Source organism: Hylobates moloch, unplaced genomic scaffold, assembly GCF_009828535.3.
Source record: "Hylobates moloch isolate HMO894 unplaced genomic scaffold, HMol_V3 SCAFFOLD_1, whole genome shotgun sequence".
NCBI classification, from domain to species: domain Eukaryota; kingdom Metazoa; phylum Chordata; class Mammalia; order Primates; family Hylobatidae; genus Hylobates; species Hylobates moloch.
Genome location: NW_026652276.1, coordinates 154,686,269 through 154,710,574, shown reverse-complemented (window position 1 = coordinate 154,710,574; position 24,306 = coordinate 154,686,269). Strand labels below are relative to the sequence as shown.

General features: G+C 35.1%; 1 protein-coding gene across 13 annotated transcripts in view; it reads right to left on the bottom strand.

Moving 5' to 3' along the window:
• DGKB (diacylglycerol kinase beta) overlaps positions 1–24,306 on the bottom strand; it is a 755,291-nt gene that overhangs the window by 410,813 nt on the left and 320,172 nt on the right. For all 13 annotated transcript variants that reach the window (XM_032760162.1, XM_032760169.1, XM_032760230.1 and 10 more), the window contains one exon: positions 18,593–18,753. In XM_032760162.1, the coding sequence (XP_032616053.1) occupies positions 18,593–18,753 (161 nt within the window). The remainder of the gene's footprint in view (positions 1–18,592; positions 18,754–24,306) is intronic.

The window sequence follows — 24,306 nt, the reverse complement described above, 5'->3', positions numbered from 1 at the left end:
TTCCATTTGTATTTTTAATCTATTTGATGTATACTTCACATGGCTTTGAAGTAGAAATATGAAAATTTATTTTTATTTAAATGAATAACCAATTCTGTCACTTCATTTATTATGTATTGTGCATTTTATCCTTCTCCAATGATCTGATATTTCAACATCTAACAAATATTAAATATTCTGTATCTCTGCACTTTGTTTTTGTCTAACTTTATATTCAATTCTATTAATCTATTTTTGTGCCACTGTATTTTAGTTACAGAAATTTGGTAGCATTTAGTACACGGCAAGGAAATTGACCATTGTAGGACATTATTTCAGAATATTTTAATGGCATTTTTGTTCAACTGCAAATTACAATTAATCAAAAACTATCCCCAGTGACCGTATCAGAATTCTCAGAATCAAGGAATTAATATATAAATTAATTTGGGGAGACTTGATCTCTTAATAATACTGAATCTGTCCATGAAGGAATATCAGAGGCATTTGAACCAGAGCAACTCCATCTAGAATAGGAGCGAGGTAAAATAAGGCTGAAACCTACTGGGCTGCATTCTCAGACAGTTAAGGCATTCTGAGTCACAGAATGAGATACAAGGTTGGTACAATATACAGGTCATAAAGACCTTGCTGATAAACAGGTTGCAGTAAAGAAGCCGGTCAAAACCCACCAAAACCAAGATGGTCACAAGAGTCATTTCTGGTCGTCCTCACTGCTACACACCTGCCAGCACCATTACAGTTGACAAATGCCATGGCAACATCAGGAAGTTACTTTGTAGGGTCTAAAAAGGGGAGGCATGAATTAGCCACCCCTTGTTTAGCATACAATAACAAATAACCATAAAAAAGGGCAACCAGCAGCTCTTGGGGCTGCTGTCTATGGAATAGCCATTTTTTCATTCCTTTGCTTTCTTAATAAACTTGCTTTCACTTTGTAGTGAAATTATTAATTTTTCTAATTAATTATTTGTTGCAGGAGATTCAAGAATGATCTCTTGGGGTCTGGATTGGAACTCCTTTCCGGTAACAGGAATATAAGACAAATTCTTAATATTCAAGCCTTATTTTATAACTTTGCATAAAATTATTTAGATTTCCTCATATATGCTGAGTGGTTTTTTAAGTAAATGTAAACCTTGGCACATTTTTAGTTTTGCTGGTATTGTTAACAAAATTTTATTCATATTAACATAATAACTGGTAATATTAAAAAGGAATATTAAAAAGGAATAAAAAAATATATTTAGTATTTATTACATTGCTTTACTAGTTTCATTTCTAGTTGATGAATATTTATTACATATATAATCACCTTCAAATATTAATGACTGATTTCTCTATGTTTATAAACATTTAATTTTTCATTATTAAATTAGTTCACTTTTAAAAAATTATTGACTGAAATAGTGATAGAAGAATTATGGTCTTCCTCCTCATTTTATTTGGAATGTGTCCACTATGCCCCAATAAGTATATTTTGATTTATTAAAAAAAGCTTAAATTTTTTTCAATTACTTTTTAATCACAAAAAACAGCAACTCTTGTTTTTATTTAAATCAAATAATTGTAGTAATATTGACCCGTTTTGGCTTTCTTGAAATAAACCCTACTGGGTCAATAGATTTTTGTCCTTAGATATACTACTTGAATTTATTTCCTATTATTTTTGTCTGCTATCGTTGCATTTATATTCACATGTAAATTTTATTTTGGAAGCTATGGTTATGAGGTATTGATATTGAGGTTTTCAATCTATGTAAAATGAATTGGAGAAACTTTCCCTTTTAATCTGCATTCTGAAATTTTGTTAAAATATAAAAACTATTTGTGCTCTTAAGAGTAAATGGAATTGACACTAAGTTTAGTAGTTCTCTTACTACATTTCTACATTTTCCGCATTTGGCTAACTGAAGCAGTGGTTCTCAAAATAGGATACCAGACAAGCAACATTAGGATCACCTGGAAGCTTGTTAGAAATGCAAATTCTCAGCCCCCACCCCCAATCTCAGGCCTACCAAACAGAAAACCCAGGTGTAGAGACCAGTAATCTGCAGTTTAACAAGCCCTTTAGGTGTTTCTAATTCATGCTTAAATTTAAGAACCACTGTCTTAGATTTGCTACTGCTTTGCTCTTCAGCAAATTTTAGTTATTTATATTTGGATGCAAGATGTTCCATTTCTTCTATATAAAAAATTATTGCCATATAAACACACATGATATACTTATTTAAATATTTTCCATAGCTGTGGCTATGTCTTTAAGTTTATTATGCTGTGTGTTTATTTCTTTCTGTTAAAAAAATATTTGTGCCGGTCTATTTGTATTCTATTTGCCATTTTTTTAGGGGAGAAAAAAGCTTTGGGCTTTGTCTATCATTATACTTCTGCTCTTTTTTTCCAAGTTGTTTTCTGTTTGTCAATTACATCTTAACTTTCTATTTGTCTTGTAGCTTTTTCCTAGTTGTCTTAATTTGACTATTGCTTATTTTTATCTTTTTAAAAAAATAACATCTTTATGGCTATAATTTTTTCCTCCATATACAGTTTTGGCCATATGCATACTGGCTTTTGATAGAAAATCTTCATATATTTGTTAACTTATAAATAATGCTTTTTCTATTTTTATTTCCATTTTACCTAAAAAAAAAATTTAAATGATGCCTATGGAAATTCTTAAATTTCTTAATTTTTTGGTGTCTCTTCGTTTATTTTTATTTCCAAATTTATTTCAGTGTCATCAAGGAAATTATCATTTAGACTTCTTACATATTTTTTATTATGGTATACAAAAATTCTTAAAATTATTTTCCTGCAACATTGGTTGATTATTTTATTTTATCTCATTTATCATTCTTAATGTTTACTATTTTGTTCTTTTACTTGTTTGCTGTAATCAAATTTCTAAGATGTTCTTTTTCCATAGCTCTTTTTTCAAGAAATTCTTTCTAGATGCATCCATTATTGGTCTTATCTGGAAACACATCTCCACATTTTTATCTCTCTTAATATATATCTATATGGTTATTATATATAATTGCCATTTATATATTTACGATAAATATCTATATAATATATAATTTAGATATATATACATATGTATACCTTCTGTATATATAGAGGATGACTATATCATAATTACAGCATTGTTAGTAATGAATTTTCTTAGTTTATATTATCTTTGTATCTAAATTTCTGCTATAAATATTAAATTCTTTTTTTGTTCCAGAAATGAAAGTTTATAAATCTTCCTCTGAGGATGCCTTTCACAATTTTACATTAGAATTGTATATTTCCTGTATAGTTTGTCATTTTTCCTTTTTATTTCAACTTTGCTCCAATAATTAACCAGAAATGTTTTACAATTTTCAAATGTTAAGATTTTTAGACCAACTTTTTGCATACTTCTAATATGACTGAATTATATGAGATCAATTTGCCTTTAAGATTTCTGCTTTTTTTAAAAAAAAAACACCTGATTTTTCTTTGTGGCCACATGTGTAATTGCTTTTAATAAATTGTTCATGGATATTCCAGAAAACACACATATTCCCTAAAGATGTAAATTTCTTGTTATCTTTTGAAAATCCACCAAGCCACTGAGGAAAACCAAGAGGCTGCATCCAGATGTCTAAGTAAGAAACTTTACTCACCTGCTCAGCAATTTTATGGCTGTTGGAGACCAGAACACTCATGTAGGTTCAGTCTGTTTGGCTCTTGTGTTCCTCAGATCTGCTGCTTTCCAGTCCTTAGACCTAGGACTCCATTTGCTTACTCAACCCTCTTGGGGAGAAATCCGTGCCTAAAGTACCTCAGCTAAGGCTCCAACAAAGCCAAAGCATACTAGCTCCCAGCTGCCCCTGGTCTCCAGCATCCATTTGAATCAGGTGAGTTGAAGCAATTGAACAAAGGGGATCAGGTGCATGTCCCTATTTTCTTAGAAGCCTCCAAATATTCCCCTAGGAAAGCCCACAGGTGTGTGTGAAATGTGCTAGTATGTGTTCCCTGTGACCAACATGACCTAACACCATTTCCAACGTAATGGTGATTTTTTTCAAGAATGTAGAAATACTCTGTAATTACGTCAATTTTCTTAGCACATACACTTTTTCTATCTCTAAATTTCTGTAGTACTTTAGGCTAGAATAACCTATAAAATCAATTATATTTTCCTTGCAGTTTTCGTTATCAATTGTATATACCAAGTTTATTGAAGAATCTCTCCCTATACACTATACCATGTTATGTCTCTAAAGTCTCAGTTACTTTTTGCTCTGCAGTCCTCCTACATCATTTTGGAGGAAGGCAGCACAGAGGGTAATGGTCTGCTCATTCTGAACTGAAATCCCTCAAAAAACCCTCTGTAAAGGTAGCTGACCTAAAATTCAGGCAGTCTCTTTAGTATGCATTCAAGTTGGGCCTTAGTTCTGGGGTAAAAGCAATAATCTTATGCAACCTTCTATTACCTACAGCGTATGCCCCTTAGAGGTAATGGGGTTTATACTATACAATTTATTTTTAGAAAACTCAACTACTTTTGTCAATTGAATCTTTTGTTACATCATGAATTTATTAAATTATTTCAAAAACTTGATGCATTGAAAACAAAATATTTAGCAGTTGCCTAATCACAGTACTAAAGTCACTGAGATGTCAAAGCCTTGGATCTGAAACATTTGTGAACAGAGTTGTGATAGCAGCTATTTAGTGAAAGTCCAGGTTGTCATTTGGTCCCACTGGGCATTGGGCTATTTCTAACTTAAGAATCTTCAAATTATTTCTTTCTTCTTTTCTTCTCTTTTCTTTTCTTTCTTTTCTCTTCTCTTGTCTTTTGTTTCTTTGTCTTCCTTCCTTCCTTCCTTCCTTCCTTCCTTTCCTTCCTTCCTTCCTTCCTTCCTCCCTTCTTCCCTCCCTTTCTCCCTCCCTTCCTTCTTGCCTTCCTCTCTCTCTCTTTCTTTCATTTAAATGTGGAGAAACGTTTATTCAATCTTTTGCCCATTTTGTAACTAGGTTATTAGATTTTTTTTTACTATTTAGTTGTGCTAATTACTTACATATTTTGGAGATTATCCCTTGTGATGTAGTGAAATATTTATATTTAGTCTTTCTTCTCTTTTTCTTTCTCCTTTTTTTATTGTTGTAAGAACACAACATCAGAACTTAACATGAGATCTACCTTCTTAACAAAGTATAAAATACATTATTGTTGAGTATAGGTACAATGTTTTACAACATATCGCTAGAGTTTATTCCTCTAGCTTTACTGAAACTTTATTTATGTGCATTGATTAATAATTCCCGTTTCCCCCTCTTCCTAGCCCTCGTAGCCACCATTCCACTCTTCAGTTTTATGAATTTGACCATTTTATATACCTCATATAAATGCAATTATGAAGTAGTTGTCTTTCTGTGGTGGGTTTATTTCATCTAGCATAACATTCTCAAGGTTCATCCTTTTAGTTGCATATTGCGAAACTTTCTTTTTTAAAAAATTGAATAACATTCAGTTGTATGTATAGACCACATTTTCTTTATCCATTCATCAGTGGTTGGGCAGTTACATTGCTTCTATATCTTGGCTATAGCAAAGTGTGCTGCAATATACATGAGAGTGTGAACATCTCTCTTCAAGATCCTTTTAGATAGTCAGGAGTGGAATTGCTGAACTATACAACAGTTCTATTTTTCATTTTTTGAGAAACCTCCACATTGTATTGCATAGTGGCTATACCATTTTGCATCCCAACATTGTGCAGGAGTCCCAGTTTCTCCAAATCCTCACAATCACCTGTTGTTTTTGACAGTACCCATTCTAGCAGGTATGAGATGATATCTCATTGTGCTTTTGATGTGAATTTCCCTGATGATTAATAATATTGAGCATTTAGAAATATATACTGGTTCATCATTTGGAGAAAAGTTAGTTTGGAGAAACCAACTTTTCTTTTTCTTTGGAGAAAAGTTTGTTCAATTTTCTACCCATTTTGTAGCTAGGTGATATGGTTTGGCTGTGTCCCCATCCAAATCTCACCTTGAATGTTAATAATCCCCATGTGCCATTGGAGGGACCCAGTGGAAGGTAATTGAATTATGGGAGCAGGTCTTTCCCGTGCTGTTCTCATGACAGTGAATAAGTCTCAGGAAATCTGATGGTTTTATAATGGAGAGTTCCCCTCCACACACTCTCTTGCCTGCCACCACATAAGATGTGCCTTTGTTCCTCCTTTTCTTTCTGCCGTGATTGTGAGGCCTCTCCAGCCATGTGAATCTGTGAGTTCATTAACCCTATTTTTCTTTATAAATTACACAGTCTCATGTATGTCTTTATTAGCATCATGGAAACAGATGAATACAGTAAATTGGTACCAAGAGTGGGGTGCTGCTTTAAAGGTAACCAAAAATGGAGACATGACTTTGGAACACAGTAACAGGCAGAAGATGGAACAGTTTGGAGAGCTCAGAAAAATATATAAAAATGTTGCAAAGTTGGGAACTTCCTAGAGACTTGGAGGGCTCAGAAGATAGTGATATGGACAATAAGGTCCAGGCTGAGGTGGTCTCAGATGGAGATGAGAAACTTGGGAAATGGAGCAATGGTAACTCTTGCTATACAAAGAGATTGGTGGCATTTTGCCCCTGCCCTAGAGATCTTTGGGGCTTTGAACTTGAGAGAGATGATTTATGGTATCTGAGGACAGAAATTTCTAAGTGGTAAAGCATTCAAGAGGAAGCAGAGCATAAAAGTTTGGAAAATTTGCAGCCTGACAATGCAATAGAAAATAAAAATCCATTTTCTGGGGAGAAATTCAAGCCTGCTGCAGAAATTTGCATAAGTAAAAAGGAGCCCAATGTTATTCACCAAGAAATGGGGAAACTGTCTCCAGGGCATGTGAGAGACATTGTGGCAACCCCCCTCATCATGGGCCTGGGGGCCTTGGAGGAAAAAATGGTTTTGTGGGCTGGGCCCAGGGCCCCCCTCGTGTGTGCAGCCTATAGACTGGGTATCCCGTGTCTCAGCTACTCCAGCTGTGGTTAACAGGGACCAAGGTACAGCTCAGAATGTGGCTCCAGAGAGTGTAAGCCCCAAGCCTTGGCAGCAAGCTCCAAGCCTTGGCAGCTTCCTCATGGTATTGAGCCTGCGGATGCACAGAAGTCAAGAATTGAGGTTTGGGAACCTCTGCCTAGATTTCAGAGGATGTATGGAAACATCTGGATGTCCAGGAAGAAGTTTGCTACAGGGGCGGGGGACCTCACGTAGAACCTCTGCTAGTGTGCAGAAGTGCAAAAGGGAAGAGTGGGGTTAGAGCCCCTACACAGAGTCCCCACTGGGGCACTGCCTGGTGGAGCTGTGAGAAGAGGGCCACCATCCTCCACACCCCAGAATGGCAGATCCACTGGCAGCTTGCACTTTGGCTGGAAAAGTTGCAGACACTTAATTCCAGCCTGTGAAAGCAGCCAGGAGGGAGGATGTACCCTGCAAAGACACAGAGGTGGAGCTGTCCAAGGCCATGGAAGCCTACCTTTTGCATCAGCGTGACCTGGATGTGAGACATGAGTCAAAGGAGATCATTTTGGAACTTGAAGGTTTAATGACTGCCCTATTTGATTTTGGACTTCCCTTTTGTTTTGGACAATTTCTCCCATTTGGAATGAGTATATTTACCCAATATCTGTACCCCCATTGTATCTAGGAAGCAATTAACTTGCCTTTGATTTTACATGCTCATAGGCAGAAAAGACTTGCCTTGTTTTAGATTAGACTTTGGACTATGGACTTTTGAGTTAATGCCGAAATGAGTTAATACTTTGGGGGACTGTTGAAAAGGCATGATTGTGTTTTGAAATGTGAGGATAGGAGATTTGGGAGGGGCCAAGGGTGGGAAGATATGGTTTGGCTGTGTCCCCACCCAAATCTCACCTTAAATTGTAATAATGGCCATGTGTTGTGGGAGGGACCCAGTGAGAGGTAATTGAATCATGGGGGCAGGTCTTTCCCATGCTGTTCTTGTGATAGTGAGTAAGTGTCAGGAGAGCTGATGGTTTTATAAAGCGGAATTCTGCTGCACACAGTCTCTTGCCTGCCACCACTTAAGGCATGCCTTTGCTCCTCTTCTGCCTTCTGCCATGATTGGGAGGCCTCCCCAGCCGTGTGAAACTGTGAGTCCATTGAACCTATTTTTCTTTATAAATTACCCAGTCTTGGGTCTGTCTTTATTAGCAGCATAAGAACAGACTAATTCACTAGGTTATTCGTTTTTTCACTATTTACTTGTGGAAATTACTTACATACTTTGGAGATTAGCTATTGTAATGAAATATATATTTGGTTTTCCCTCTGTTTCTTGACATAAAACTTCTACAATTCTTGAAATCTTCAAACTGGTAAGTATCATTTTGTCTGTTAATGAGTCGACAGAATTGAGTGAATTTTTTAGTTCAGTTATTGTTTTCTTCCATTCCATGATTTCTATTTGGTATCTTTTAATATTTTCTATCTTTCTGTTGAAATTCTCACTTTGTTTATGCATTATTTTCTTGACCTCAGTGAGTATCTTTATAAGAGTTATGTTAAATTATCTGTCAGATAAATCATACAACTCTGTTTTTTTTTTTTTTTTTTTTTTTTAAGTTGGTTTTTGGTGGTTTACTTTGGTCCTCTGTTGGGAATATCCTTGTCTACTTTTTCATTTTTCTAGATTCTCTATGTTGATTCACCTCTCCCTGTCTTCGTAGACTAGGCTTGTATTGAAAAGACCCCCAACAACTAGCCAGGTGAAATATTCTGGGGTCTTCACCAACTTTTCCTTCCCCAAGGAAAAGCAGGCCGCTGTAGTTTTTCTGCTCACTCTGTGCTCAGCCAGGGGAATGAAAAAGCTATGGTTTCTACTAGCACAAGCCGCCATTTCTGTTCTCCCAAAGGCAGCTCTGTGTTGGACCTATCAGAGCTTCAAGACTGATAAGACAAATGCTAGCTCTTTGGGAAGCCTTGGAGAAATTTGGGTGATGAACTTGTGGAGCTACTTTTTATTAAAGCAGACAGAAGCTGAGAGCTGAAAATTTTTGTCTGCTTGCTCTGTGCTGAGCAAGGGGAAGGATCAATGGTATCCATTAGTGTAAGCCACTGCCTGTATTCTCTCCTAGGTGGCTGGCTTTGCTGGACCCATTAGTGTTCCAACCTGGAAAGACAGAAACTAGTCTTCCAGGGAGATACCTTGGAAAAGTGGAAGCACTGGACATTCAAACTAACCCCTTCCTTCCTCTAAGTAAAGCTAGGGGTTGAGGGGTTTCTTACTGAACATATGATGCTGTGCCTGGGCCTGGTCTCCAGTGAGAGGGTAACCCAATTCTCCCTACCAACTTAAATGAGTCTGGTTTTGCATTCTCCCAGGGTACAGTAGCATTTCAAAGATTTTCAGATTTCTCACAAAGGGAATTAGTCTGTAAAACATTTCTGAAGATACATGTTTGTCAGGGGAAGAAGATGAAGGTCTTCCTCGTCTGCCATGTTGCTGATATCCCTCTCATTATTTGTATTTTAATATCAAATGGAACTTAAAAATTCCTGTTTAAAATTTCTCATCTCTGTTACTATATAGTCTTTATAGATGCATCTTCACTGGCCCAATTTCTTCAGTTTTGTCCTGTTTTTACCAGACTTCTTAGCAGCTTTCTATTTAGTTGGCCATTCTTTTCTTAATCTTTTTTTTTTCTTTTTTGCTTACCTAAACATTGTATACTTTTTATTTTCCTCCTACTTCATTGGTCATTGCTTTCCAGGGCATGCTTTCCCATGCCATATTCCTCTAGCAGACTCTAGGTATTAGTAAACCTCAAGACTTTACCCTAAAGTTCCATTTCTTCTCTTTTTGAGCTCTCCCTATTAATCTCATCAGTCCACTGATTTAAGTATATGTTCAGGTAGATGGAAAATAATGGATAAACTTTTCTCCCATTCCTGAATGTCCCCTTGCAATGTAACTGTCTTCCATCAAGAGGTAGATTCTATATCTTCTCTCCTTGAATATAAGCTTAGTTATGTGATATTTTTGGCTAATGACACATTAGCAAGCTGGATGCAAACAGGTTTGCATCAAGAGGTTTGCATTGGGCTTTACCCTCTTTATCTACTGAAAATTTTTCCACCATTATGCAACAAAGTCTGGCTTAACCTGTTGGATGCTGGGAGTCATATGGCCCATTATCATCATCAGCCTACTAACATCTAGAACCAACTGCCAGATATATGAGGGAGACCAGCATAGACTAGATCCAGGTAATCTTCCACTAATGGCACAACCACCCAGTTGACACACAGACTTGTGAATAATAAAATGGTTAGCATATTAAGCCACTGAATTTTAGGAAGGGGATTCATACAGCCATATAGAAATAAATATGTCAATGACTCCAAATTCTCCCTAATTGAAATAGTCTTCTAAGCTTCCAACTTAAATATCCAACTATAGCCCCGAAATTTCCACTGACATGCACCTCAAGCTGAGCATGTCTTTATATCCTCCACCAAACCTGACTCATAAATAATTAAGCCCATCTCAGTAAATGAGACCACCTAGTTGTTAAACATAAAACCTCAGGATACTTTATTTCCTTCCACCCCTGGAACTGTCGATTTTATTTTCAAAATATTTCTTAAGTCTTCCCAGTTTTTTTCAGTATTCATGGCTCTTAGTGTACTCATCTGTCTCATTTTACCAGAAGATATTCTAGGATAGTCTCTTTGCTTCCATTCTTGAAAACTTCCATGTCATTCTCCATGTGACAACCAGAATGATTTTTATTATAGCAATTTTTTAAAAAACTGAGCTTCCTTTAAGTGAGTGGCCAGATTAATATTTTTTCTCATAAATTATATTGAATCTAAATATTGTTAACAGACTACCGTCTAGTAAATCTGCACATTTTTCTTTTTAGTTTTTGAGGTTTATGATGACCAAAAGTCCCTTGTGTTGTTTCCAAACCTGTTTATGCCTGTTCTGCTTTCCATTATACTTATATAATTTAATCACATATAATTGGAAAGTATAATTTTAAAAAGAATCATTTTATAGAAACTAAGTCAAATGCTTTAGGAAGATTTAATATAAATGTAATGCTGAAACTTTGCTGTATAATTATATGTAAGGGTAATAATTATAAAAGATTTTTAAAAACAATTGTAAGTATCTAGAAGGATTTTACTCATATGGCTTCACAAGTGTCTTCTGAGATTTTACTCTAAATAAACTGAAACTGAAAATAATAGATGGTTTATTATGGACTGTGGTTTACACAAGGCAGAGTTTATAGAATCTCAGTTACTCACGTTCAAAAAAAAGATATTGGCTGGGTTTATGAGAGAAGATGGCCAATTCAACTATATTTATAGATTTTAGGTAGAAAGAAAACAAAGTTGTTTGTGTTATTTTTATGACAATTGTTTTATTTTTCAATTAATATCCAACTATCACCTTTAGTAGAAGAATTTCTGCTGCAAATGGATTGGGTTACCTCATTCCCTAATTATAATTATTTAATTATTCAGTGATCTACCACTTCAAAGGCAAATATCACACCATAGTCTTACAGGAGACTTCAAGACATGGTGGCAGCTTTGTTAACAGCAGCCTTTCATGTTAGTCACTCCTACTATCCCTCTCCATGCTCCAGGCACATTGACCTAGCAGAGCTTTGAAGGCACTAAGCTCTTTCTTACCTCAAGTTTTTCACATACAGTTATACTTGCCTGGTATGCTCATGACATCTCTTTGGTGTCCAGCTCACTTACGTATATTCTTCAGATCTCTTCTTAAATGCATCCTCTTTATATAAGCCCTTCCCGACTCTCAGATCTACAGTTGATGTCCTTCATGGTAGCTTTTGTTTTCTTTCACAGCATTTATCATAATTTTCAAAAATGCTGTATTTGTGCATTGGTTTTTTACTTTTAAAAAATATCTCCTTGCAAAACAAATGAATATATATATATATTTATATATATATATATATATTTTAGATGGATCTTATCATTGTCAGGCTGAGCTCACTGCAACCTCTGCCTCTCAGGTTCAAGCAATTGTCCTGCCTCAGCCTCCCAAGTAGCTGGGACTACAGGCATGTGCCTCCGTGCCCAGCTAATTTTTGTATCTTTAGTAGAGATGAGGTTTTACCATGTTGACCAGGCTGGCCTTGAACTCCTGATTTCAGGTGATCCGCCTTCCTTGGCCTCCCAAAGTGCTGGGATTACAGGCATGAGCCACAGCGCCCAGCCAGATGACCTGTGTCTTTAATTCACTCCCATAACCCTAGAGCCTGAAAAAAATAAGTGCTTAGCTTTTTTGTTTAATTAAAGAAGTGAATGAAGAATCAACTATGGAAATTAAACTAATGGGATAGAAAGTTTTATTCCTGGGATATTTAAAGATATATCTTAAATTATATAGTTGGCCAATAAGATTATAGTTGGCTTTTGCTTCTACTGTCCAGCTGTCTAGCATCTCATGACAATCTTCTTTCACCTCACTGCCATGTAAGCTTAGTGACTACACAGACTTCTATCATGTTCATTGCTAATCCTCAAACAGTACCTGGTACATAGAAGGTACTAAATAAATATGCTTTTATTGATGGACCATGACTGTGGAAGAATATCTATTTTTAGAGTTAATTATGATTTCAGGATCATTTCCAATAGCTCTGGCTAAATTGGAAAAGCATTAAAAAGAAGGAATTGGCATAGTGTCTAGTTATTGATCAATTTCCCTTTTCTTCCTAGGCAGACAAAATTTATTTCCTCAGCTTCCTTACAATTATGTGCAGGCAAGTGATTGAGATCTGGCCAGTGAGTTATGAGTAGAAATGATGCTACATCTTCCAGGTATGGGCCCACTAAAAAAACCCCACTTTCTTTAGCCATTCAGTTGTTGAATAGAGAAGGTTATCTATCAAGATGGAAGGAGCCTGGGTCACTGATTGACAACATAGAGCAGAGCCGCTCCCCAATTTTTAACCCATCCTGACCTGTCATGTGAGGAAAAACTGATTTTTATTCATTGTCAGACCACCGATAATTTGGGTTTGTTTGTACCAGCAGTCAACCCATTCTGAATAATACAAAGGGTATATCACAATGAATATGAAGGTGATATAGCTACATATTTATGACCTCAGGCTTTCTAAAAATTGGAGGCTAGGTTCTTTGTATATTGTACATCACTAGCAGTCAGTAAATGAGGGACAATAGTTGAAATAATGAAAACAATACTGAGATTAGAATCAAACTTGGAAATCACTTTGTAACTAGACAGCAGAAGGGTTCCTAGAAATAATTTCAAGTACAAATTGTGTGCTCATCTTAAGCTTTTTCATGCTGTTATAGCATAAAGTTGAGATGCATCCCATATGTTTTAAATCCTTCAAATCCACTATTTATTATATATTCAGGAATGGTTTGAGACAGTTAATTTATTTTATTTCATTATATTCTAGATTCATTGACTGAGGAAGAGGAATGCAAGTTGCTGAGTAGATGACTTTGTTGAATGACATTCAAGGTAGAAGATCTATTGCTCTGATTATGTCCCTGAGCATTGAGATTTTGTGTTCCTGGGGCAGGAATAAATCTTTCAGGGAGGAATGCCTCCTCTCTTTATCCCCCTAATCCCCATATTATGCTCAGCTAAAGGAGGTCCAAGTCAAAGGAAACAAGACTCTTTAAAAGAAAACTCAGTCAAAGCCACCTTATTTGTTTAATTTGTTCTGATCTGCCTTAAAATCATAAACATTCTATCATATAGTTTTTATTAGTTTCTAAATGTTATCTTTTAAATTTAGATCTTTAATAAGTCTGGCATGTACTTATATAATACAAGGTAGAGTTCTAACAAAAGTTTTTTGTTTCTAGGAAGCTAGCTTTGAACATTATCAACTAAGTAATCTGTCATTTCCTCAGTGAATTTTTGTGCCATCCCTATACTAAGTTCCAATATGTGTCTCTGTACTTCCTCACTGATTCATTCATCTATTATTTCATAGGACCATTCTGTTATAATTATACAATTCAATTGTAGCATGTATAATTTGGTAAAACAAATTTATTTCTGTCCTTATTGTTAAAATTGACTTAGCTATTTTGTCATACGTATTTTAAATAAGTTTGTCATAAAATCCAGCTCCAATCTTGAGTAGTTATACATTAAATGTATAAATTAATTGAATATTATATCAAGAAATCTCATATAAGAATAGAAAATGTCTCCATTTATTCTGATCTTGTGTGTCTTTGCAGAGAGTTTTAACATTTTCTTTATATAGGTCGTGTATTTTTTATTAATTCTTAGATACTTTCAATTTTTTTGCTATTGTTTCTGGAAATTCATTGATTATTGCTAATATAAGAATATACTAGTGAATATTTAAGTTGATTTTATATTTGGCAAATTTGCTATACTTTCATACTAGTCATAATATATTTTCAATTAGATATATATTTTTTTCAATTGGAATATATATAAATATATATTTATCATTTTTGTATTATTTTTTGTATTTTTTTCTTTTTCACCATATATGGTTTACTTATAATTCTCTTTAGAGTACTTTTGCAAAGTCAATTTTGCAATAGGTCTGATTAACTTTTCTTAGTAATGCAGCTTTCAGTTTTGCTAACATTACCAATTTTTGTTGTTGTTATTACTCTCTGCCATTTTCTGCCTCATTTCTATTATAGCTTTCCTTTCCAAGTTTTTTGGTGTTGTATCATTTCTCTTTTTCAAACACCTTGACTTTTTGTATTTAAATACAATTGACCCTTGAACAACATGGGAGTTAGGGGCACTGACCACTCTTGCAGACAAAAAAAAATTTGAGCATAACATTTGACTACCCAGAAACTTAACAACTAATACTCTACTGTTGACTGGAAGCCTTACCAATAACATAAAGCCAATTAATATATATTTTGTATGTTATGCATATTATATACTGTATTCTTACCAGAAAGTCAGCTAAAGAAAAGAAAATGTTAAGAAAATTATTAAGAAAGAGAAAATATATATACTATTCATTAAGTGGAAGTTGATCATCATAAAGGTCTTTATCTTCATCATCTTCAGATTGAGTAAGCTAAAGGGGACGAAGAAGAGAAGGGGTTGACCTTGCTGTCCTAGAGGTTGCAGAGGCAAAATAGGTGGAGAAGGTGAAAGGGGAGGCAAATTACTCTGGGTATAACTTTTATTGAAAAAAAAATCTATAAGTTGACCAGTGCCATTCAAACCTGTGTTGTTCAAAGGTCAAGTGTATCTCTGTTTCCAAATATAAGGGTTTTACAACCTTGACACTATTGACATTTTGAGCTGTATAGCTGTATAATTCTTTACTTTGTATTTGAGGTGTTGTCCTGTGCAGTAAGGGTATTTAGCAGCATTCCTAACTTTACCTACTAGTTAGCAAAAAAACCCTGCTTTAGTCATGACAATCAAGCAGACATTGCCAAATGTCTTCCAGGAAGAGGCAAAATTCTCCTCTGTTGAGAACCACTGGAAATTGACCAAAGCATATAAAAAAAATGAGAAATGTTTATTTAGGAAAAACTATTGAGCCTCAGATAAGAACTCTCTAATTAGTGATGTTTCAGATTTGGGTTGCTTCATTAGCCTTCAGCTCCCTGGATGCTGTAGTTCCATTAGAGTGGAATAAGCTAAGAAAACAAGTAGATTCATTGTCAGTGGAACTGACTTGATTTGAAATGGAAGCCAGAAAATCTCTATGGCTTAGAACATTGTTTTACAACTTACAGTAGTGATATCTGTGGCAAATGAACAGGGAGAGGCAGTGTCATAGCTAGCCTGAGTTTGTGAAACTGACTTTAGGGCCAGCAGCTAACCAGCAGATTGGCCAGAAATTTATCAAGAGATCTTGGAATCAAACTTTCATATGGGCTGCGATAAACTTCTATATATTCCTGGCTGTCTGAAAATCCGTATGGATTTGCAAGGCTACACAAATGCTCAGAAGAGACAAAAGAGGATCCTAGTTATCTTCACATCCTTGGTTAAATGAGAGGTTTTGTACATGAGCAGAAGAGACAAAAGAAAGGCCAGATTATATTAAAAGCCGAAGGTGATTTCTAATTGCCTGAACTTTGAATGTATTCTTCAGTGAACATATGGATGCGATGACAAAGAAAAGAAGACTTACTGGCTCAAAGTGTTTGAGCACAATCTCTAGACAACAATTTTGACACAGGGGTGATCTCTAGGAAAGCAGTATACACCATAAGAAAGAAAGGCTCCACAGGTAAGCCACTAAATAGACAAACACAGGAACAATGATAACCACTGTGAGCAGATAAAAATCCAGGGAATTAAAGATATAAACCATTTTCAGTATTCAACAAAAAGCAAGGAGATACGCAAAGGAATAGGAAACTGTGTCACACATTTAGGAAAATAACAAGCGAACAAACAAGGTCTCTGATGGGGCACAGATATTTGACTTCACAGACAAATACTTCAAAACAGATATTATAAATATGTCAAAAGAATGAAAAGAAACACCATTTAAAGAATAAAGTATAGGCCGGGCGCGGTGCCTCATGCCTGTAATCCCAGCACTTTGGGAGGCCAAGGCGGGCAGATCACGAGGTCAGGAGATTGAGACCATTCTGGCTAACACAGTGAAACCCTGTATCTACTAAAAATACAAAAAAAACTAGCGGGGCGTGGTGGCGGGTGCCTGTAGTCCCAGCTACTCGGGAGGCTGAGGCAGGAGAATGGCGTGAACCCAGGAGGTGGAGTTTGCAGTGAGCCGAGATCGCGCCACTGCACTCCAGCCTGGGCGACAGAGCAAGACCCCATCTCAAAAAAAAAGAAAAAAAAAAGAATAAAGTATAGTAACAATGATCTCCAAATAGAAAATATTAATTAAAGATACAAAATTATAAACAAAAGAACCAAGTAGAAATTCTGGAGTTAAAAAGTCTGGTAACCAAAGCAAACAAAGAATCCTAAGAGACTTAAGAGACTGGCATCATTAATATCTAAAGATTGGAAACAATTGAAATGTCCACCAATTGGTGAAGGGATAAGCAATATTTGATATCTCCATGCCACAGAATCCTATTCAACAACAAAAAGGGAAACAATATTTATACAGTTCACATGAGTGAACTCAAAAACTTCATCCTAGGTGAAGGACTCCAGATGCAAAACTCCTATATTGTGTGATTTTAAAAATTATTTTCCCATAAGTTTTTGGAGTACAGGTGGTATTTGGTTACATGAGTAAGTCCTTTAATTTGTGAGATTTTGGATATTTTTAAATACAGAATGTCCACAAAAGACAAATCGTAGAGGCAGAAAGCCAATCAATTCCTTCCTGAAATTGGGAAAAAGAGCCAAGATTGAATAAAAATGGGCATGAGCGTTCTGATTTGCATAATAAAATGTTCTAACATTTGATTAATTTACTAAAATCATTAAAAAGTACACTTACAATGAATGAATTAGGTTGTATGTAAGTGATACACTAAGAAAGCTGTTAAAAATACTGTTTTTATACTAATGTGAATAGGAGGGCTTCCCTGGATCAAGACACATTGCATTTTTCTTTCAAATAATAATAGTCGTTACAGTATTAGTAACCATTGTATATTTAGCCTTTATTATGTACCACTGTATGAGATTCTTTAAATGTACAATCATATTTGTAACTCTATGAGAGAGGAAATAATAACCAGCACGGCACAGATAAATAAATAGATACTGAGATTAAATAATTTGCTTAAAGACTCTTACCCAGGTAGCTTACCTCTTAAGTTCATGGACTCAACCAATGCTTTCTATATTCTACTAGCCTTTTTATAATCTATCTGTGTGTGTGTGTGTGTGTGTGTGTGTGAGATGTGACATGACATGAAATTAGCATGGCATGACATACATTAAATTGAATGTAATGCTTTATTTTCTATATTTTTAGATTTCATAATCATTGGCTAAAAATATATATAATCACTGTTAAAATTATTCCTTTAGGATTAAAATTTTAATAACTATTTCAACTGCCAAATAATATTTTACTCTGTGTAAGATTCTAAAAGAAATGAAGTGAAAAGTCAGCCTTCTGACTTATTAATCACTTGAGAATAGTAGCAGGATTTCTTGCAGACTTTTCATAGATTTTTAGTAAGTTATAATGATTTTATAAAATGAATCTCAAAGTAAGATAAGATTTAATGCAATATTTTCACATTTTCAATAATATGGAGTTTCAGCTTATACTCTAATACTTGTAAATATATTAAATCATTCTACGCCTCATTTTAGTAACATAAATAAACCAATTACAAAGAATATAGTTTTTTTCCTTTGCTTAAGACATGAAAAACGTCAATTGCTGATACTGTGACTTTAAATTGGTAAGCGATGATAAAAATAATAGTCATTAGAGCAATAATAATTGCCTATTAGAAGAGATGTTTTGATGGCACAAAGGTAAAATAAGTTATTTATAATCAGTAAATTTTCATAGTGTAAACGTTTTCTCACTGTGATTATCCAGTACAGGTAAAAAGGTAAAATTTAGTGGAAAATCTTACCACGCCAATGGAAAAGTAATTATTGATGATACTGTAAGGCACTGGGTCTCCCTTCTCATCTTTGTCATTAGGTATGACTTCAAACTTCCACCTGTCCAACATGATTTCTGTGCTGTTTTCAATGTCTTTTAGAATTTTCATCAGATTCTCACCTTCATAACCTAATGGGGAAAAAAAAAATACCTTGAGAAAAGAACTCTAACCAAAGAAAAAAGCTGTATTTTTATGTTTCAGTGTGCTTATGCATATGTAATATTCTAAAGGTAAATAATGATTTTGAAACACATTCTACCACCAAATGAAGAATTAATTATAACATTATACTCATACCCACATTTAATTCTTAACTTTAATTTGTAACATGTACTGTATTTCTCTTTTGTGGTGTAAATTCTCAGCATATACAACTGCCAAGTGAACATTTCTACTGGCTGCCCCACAAAACTTTATATCAATAGATTCAAAATTGAATGAATTCTCTGCTTCCATATCTTCCTCCTGTGCAGCTGACCTCACAAAGACACCATCCTCTACCCAGTTGCTAAAGTCAGAAACATGGATGCCCTTTTAGACTTTTCCCTTTCCATCACTCTCTTACCCTCACCTTTTCCCCTCTAGTGATATAAAACTTTCAATTTAAGTAAAAGGTCCTACTCTTTGTAAGTTTAAAAATTTCGTTTCTTATTCTATCTACTCAGGGTGCCCCTTTTCTTTTTGGCTGGTTTGTACCTATTTCCTTGGCATTGTTTTATATTTGCTAATACTTCTTCCCAGCGCTGCTGCTTATGCCTGTAGTCTCAGCTACTCAGGAGGCTGAGGCGGGAGGACTACTTGAGGCCAAGAGTTCCAGGCTGCAGTGAGCTATCATTGCACCGCTGTATCCCAGCCTGGGTGACAGCAATATTCCATGTTTAAAACAACAAAATGAATAAATTTTCTAACACTTCCTTCTGGAAAGCACCCTTTCAAAATAATGGCTCAGATGCCCCTCTCACAGTCCCCTACACGCAGTTCTCAAAACTAGCCCTATCTTAGAACTAGTATGCCACATTGTCATTACTTGTGTTTTTCTCCCTACAGGTTCTTCTTAACCCGGCCTGCCATAGAGTAAATGCTCAACAAATCAGTTTTTAAATGAATCTATGATAGATGATCAACATGACCTGAAAATAAAAGTCTTGCCAATATTACATTCTCAATATTCAATTTATTTGTAGGTATGTAACATTATAGTTATAACTGCAGCCTAACCCTGACACAGTTACTGTTTTTGTTTCTTAATCTTCCTCAACATTAGTTTCCTTCCCTGTAAAAACCTTAGGGTTCTTGTGAAGATTAAGCAAGATAATGCCTAAAAAGTTCTCAGTACATGAGTCCTAAAACAGAGAATAAAAAGTTCTCAATAATATTTTACTACTGATGATGATACCATCAGAATCCGAAGTATTGTACTAAGTTAAATCATCTCTCTCTTCACCCATACAAAAGCACACACATAGTCCTAAAATGATTATTTTGAGTCGGAACAACATTTTCAGTTTTTGTTTTTTTCTGTTCATTATTTAATTGTTGAACAAGGAAATGCCAGAGGCTATGAGTCCTCATTAGAGCTATTAGCATACATATCATTGAATAAACTCATTGGGTTAAAAGAAAACAGGCACTCTCATATGCCAAAATTCCCTAAAGAGGAATACATTACACTTAAGGTGTATCTGTTCAATTAACTATTAGAAGGTGAAAGCCACCAGAAACTAGAAATACCTCTTCTGGAGCTCATCATCACTTCTTACCTTACACAGGCTTAAACAGTAATTACACGCTATTTAATACATACAGTAAAGGGTACAATAAGTAATGATTACATAAACATTGAAAATATTAAATATTATTTCAGAGGAGATCGGGCACGTTCAGGGTGGTATGGCCACAGACTAAATATTATTTCAAAAGCTATCATATATCTTATAGTATAATTTAAAGCTGTGTTAATAATATGCATTTAACTGTACTCAGTGGCAGAACACTGAATGGCTTAAACTGCAAGATTACAATAATTATATTTACTAACATTTCATGTTTCTTAATAGTGCTACCTTATTTTAAATGTTTAATTTCTAATTGTTAATTTCTTTTAAGAAGTATAAGTAATAGCTCCCCAAATAAATTTTATACATATATATATTATTTTACCTACTGAATTAAGTAAAAAACACTTAAATATATTCAACTGTTTTCCAAATTCTGCTTTCATGTTAGAATAAGCTTGATAGTCTTTAGGCATAAATTAATTTGCATATAATATATATTATAATATAGGAGTATCGTGTATGTGTATGTGTATACATATATACAATTAGCAGAAATACTAGTAAATAATAATGCTTTCAAAAAGGTTGAATTTGTTCTCAATCATGTCTCAGGTTAATAGCATCACCGTCCAATATAACACTGGAACAATGTAGGAACAGCAACCTAACCGGGAGAGAACATGATAGGAATGAATGTAGTGAAAATCAATTACCACAGCTAGATTGTAGCAGGGTCACTCAGCTTAAAATCTTTACCACCGGATATGTGTATAGGGATTTTTATGACTAAACATGAAAAAAGCTGGTTTAAATCTGTCTTCTAGCCAAGCAAAAGTAGAAAGAGGCAATAAATAAATCGAGAATTACAACATCTGCAATTCAGAAGTGATTCACATAGATAAACTCTAAACTGTAGTCCCCCATTTAATAAATATCTTTTCCCTACTTCTTGTATGTATCTGTGCCCAAGATTGTTAAATAATGATAAGTAACTATTAATAGGGTTCTTGTACCCAAGAAGATCATGATTTTAAAAAAGATAAATCAAATCCACTAAATATGCCCGCAAAAGATTTTTACAGAAAAGAATAATGCTATTTTACTTTCATTATTTTGATTTAAAGCCTGTAATCAATCCAGGCTAAGAAACAAAATGAAAACATGAATAATATTTATTTTATATTTAATGATATTATGTTATAATGACTGAATCTAAAAAGTCATAGAAATTTTTGCAAATGAAAATCACATAAAGAAATGCAACAACAAATCTGTATAAAAGTGTGTCCAGGCCAGGCGCAGTGGCTCACGTCTGTAATCCCAGCACTTTGGGAGGCCAAGGCAGGTGGATCACGAGGTCAGGAGATCGAGACCATCCTGGCTAACACGGTGAAACCCCGTCTCTACTAAAAGTACAAAAAATTAGCCTGGCAAGGTGGCGGGTGCCTGTAGTCCCAGCTACTCGGGAGGCTGAGGCAAGAGAATGGTGTGAACCCGGGGGGGCGGAGCCTGCAGTGAGCCGAGATTGTGCCACTGCACTCCAGCCTGGGCGACAGAGCGAGACTCCGTCTCAAAAAAAAAAAAAAAAAAAAAAGTGTGTCCAATTTACAACTATTACTTGCCTCCTTAGTCTACACAAACAAGATTTTCCTTGCAATTAAATTTCTGTTAAGAGAGACTAATGATTGCCAGAAATTTACAAAAAGAATGCTAATTAAGCTAGGATATCCTACATTCTTACAGTGTCAACTTTTCCAAAATATGAAAATATATTCCTACAAAAAAGAGGCTTCAAGTGAATAGATTCCCTGAATCTTAAGTGAACCAAATGATTATTGGTTGAATGAAGTACTTTCTTCTACAAATATTATGCATAATAATAATTACTGCAACTGCATAAAGTACTTAACACAAACATTGATATGGTTTGGCTCTGTGTCCCCACTCAAATCTCATTTTTAGTTGTAATCCCCATAATCCCCATGTGTCAAGGGAGGGACCTGGTGGGAGGTGATTAGTTCATGAGGGTGGTTTCCTTCATGCAGTTCTGGTGGTAGTGAGTGAGTTCTCATGAGATCTGATGGTTTTATAAGGGGCTATTTCCCCTTTGCTCATTTGCTTCTCTCACCTGCTGCCATGTAAAACATGCCTTTGCTTCTCCTTCACCTTCATGATTGTAAGTTTCCTGAGGCCTCCCCAGCCATTTGGAAGTGTGAGTCAATTAAACCTTTCTTTATAAATTACCCAGTCTTGGGTATGTCTTTATAGCACTGTGAGAACAAACTAATACAAACACTGTGCAAACAATTTATCAGTTTAGCACAAGAACCTACAAGGTACGCACTGTTATTTTCTTCAAATTCTGATGAGGAATCTACAGCACACAATTTTTAAGTAACTTGCTCAAGTTACACACTTGTCAAGAAATAATCCCACTGTAAAGCACATTTCTTTGTTACTAATCTCTAGTGAATGGCTTCTCCATTTCCCTAATTGCTCAACTTGGGCATCTTGATACCTTGCTTTCCCTAAAATTCCTAACCAATCCACTGGTAAGTACAATTAATCTAAGCCTGAAAATGTACCTCCAGTTTGTCTACTTGCCTGATTTACATCATGTAAGCTCTAGTCTACTCACTTTATTATGTAATTAGGACAACTATAATAGGAGTTCTCATTTGGAAAACTATAGTTCTGCATGTTTTCACATTTTCTGACCGGTTTATTTTCTACCCCCAAATTAATCTGTTTTTGAAAATGTGTCAGTGTGTTACTCTGCTTCTGAGACTTTCAAAGCTTCACTTTGCATGACAAATTCAATCAAATAAAACTCTTACAATGACAAATAGTTTCCTGCATTATCTGGCTCCCAATTATCTTTCCAAAGTCATGGTACTCACCATCCCTAATTGCCCACCACTGCATTGCTGCTTCAGCAACCCCACCTGCATTCCTTCCTTCAGTCCTTGAAACACAGGGAGCTACTTCTTCTCCTTATATTTTAGGTCCAGCTTTAATGTTACCTCCTCAGTGAGACCTTCTTGGCCATCTAGCTAGATAGTTCATCTCTATTATTCATTCTTCTGATTCCTTGATATCATTTTATAATTACATATTTCATTATTGTTCGATTTATTTTCAATTATACTCAATGAAAATGTAATCTCCAGAAGGATAGAAGCCATTTGTTTATTTCCTCATTGTATATTTAGCACCTAGAACAGTGCCAACACATATCAGACACTCACAGAGAATTCATCACTAACAGATACTTTCACACATGCTACAGTCCTTGCCTTTGTCCATTATTACTACTTTGTATGTGGTTTCACAAGAATTATTAGAGTATGCCAAATATGGACTTCTTTAACAAATTTGAGATTTAGGCCATTTGTTAATTTGGAAGCAAAAATAAAATTACTAATTTTCATAAACATCAAATATATGTTCCAGAAGAACATGGCAAGAAGACTCACATATTTTCTTTTTAATCAATGCACTTGTATGAACACTGGCAAATACAAGTATCTTATCAGAAATGGTGATGTCTTTATTCATTTCTTTAGATTTCATGAACTCTAATGCAACTCATGAAAATACTCCTAAAGTATATTCTTACTGAACATCCCAAATAGATTACATACTAAGTTCTTGACTTAGTCAAGCACGTACACAGCTTAGAGCTAGTTGGTCAGATATTCACGGAATTATTCTCCAACTTTGCTGTAAATCAGAGTGACTTAGGGAGTTTGTTTTAAAAAAAATCATCTGCTCAGGTCCCAACTCCAGATATTTCCATTCAGCATTTCTGGGGTGGGGTCAGGCCACTGTATTTTTAACAAACTCCCCAGGGACTCTGTTCACCTTGTCTTAGTAGACACTTTTCAAACTTCTCTAAGTGAG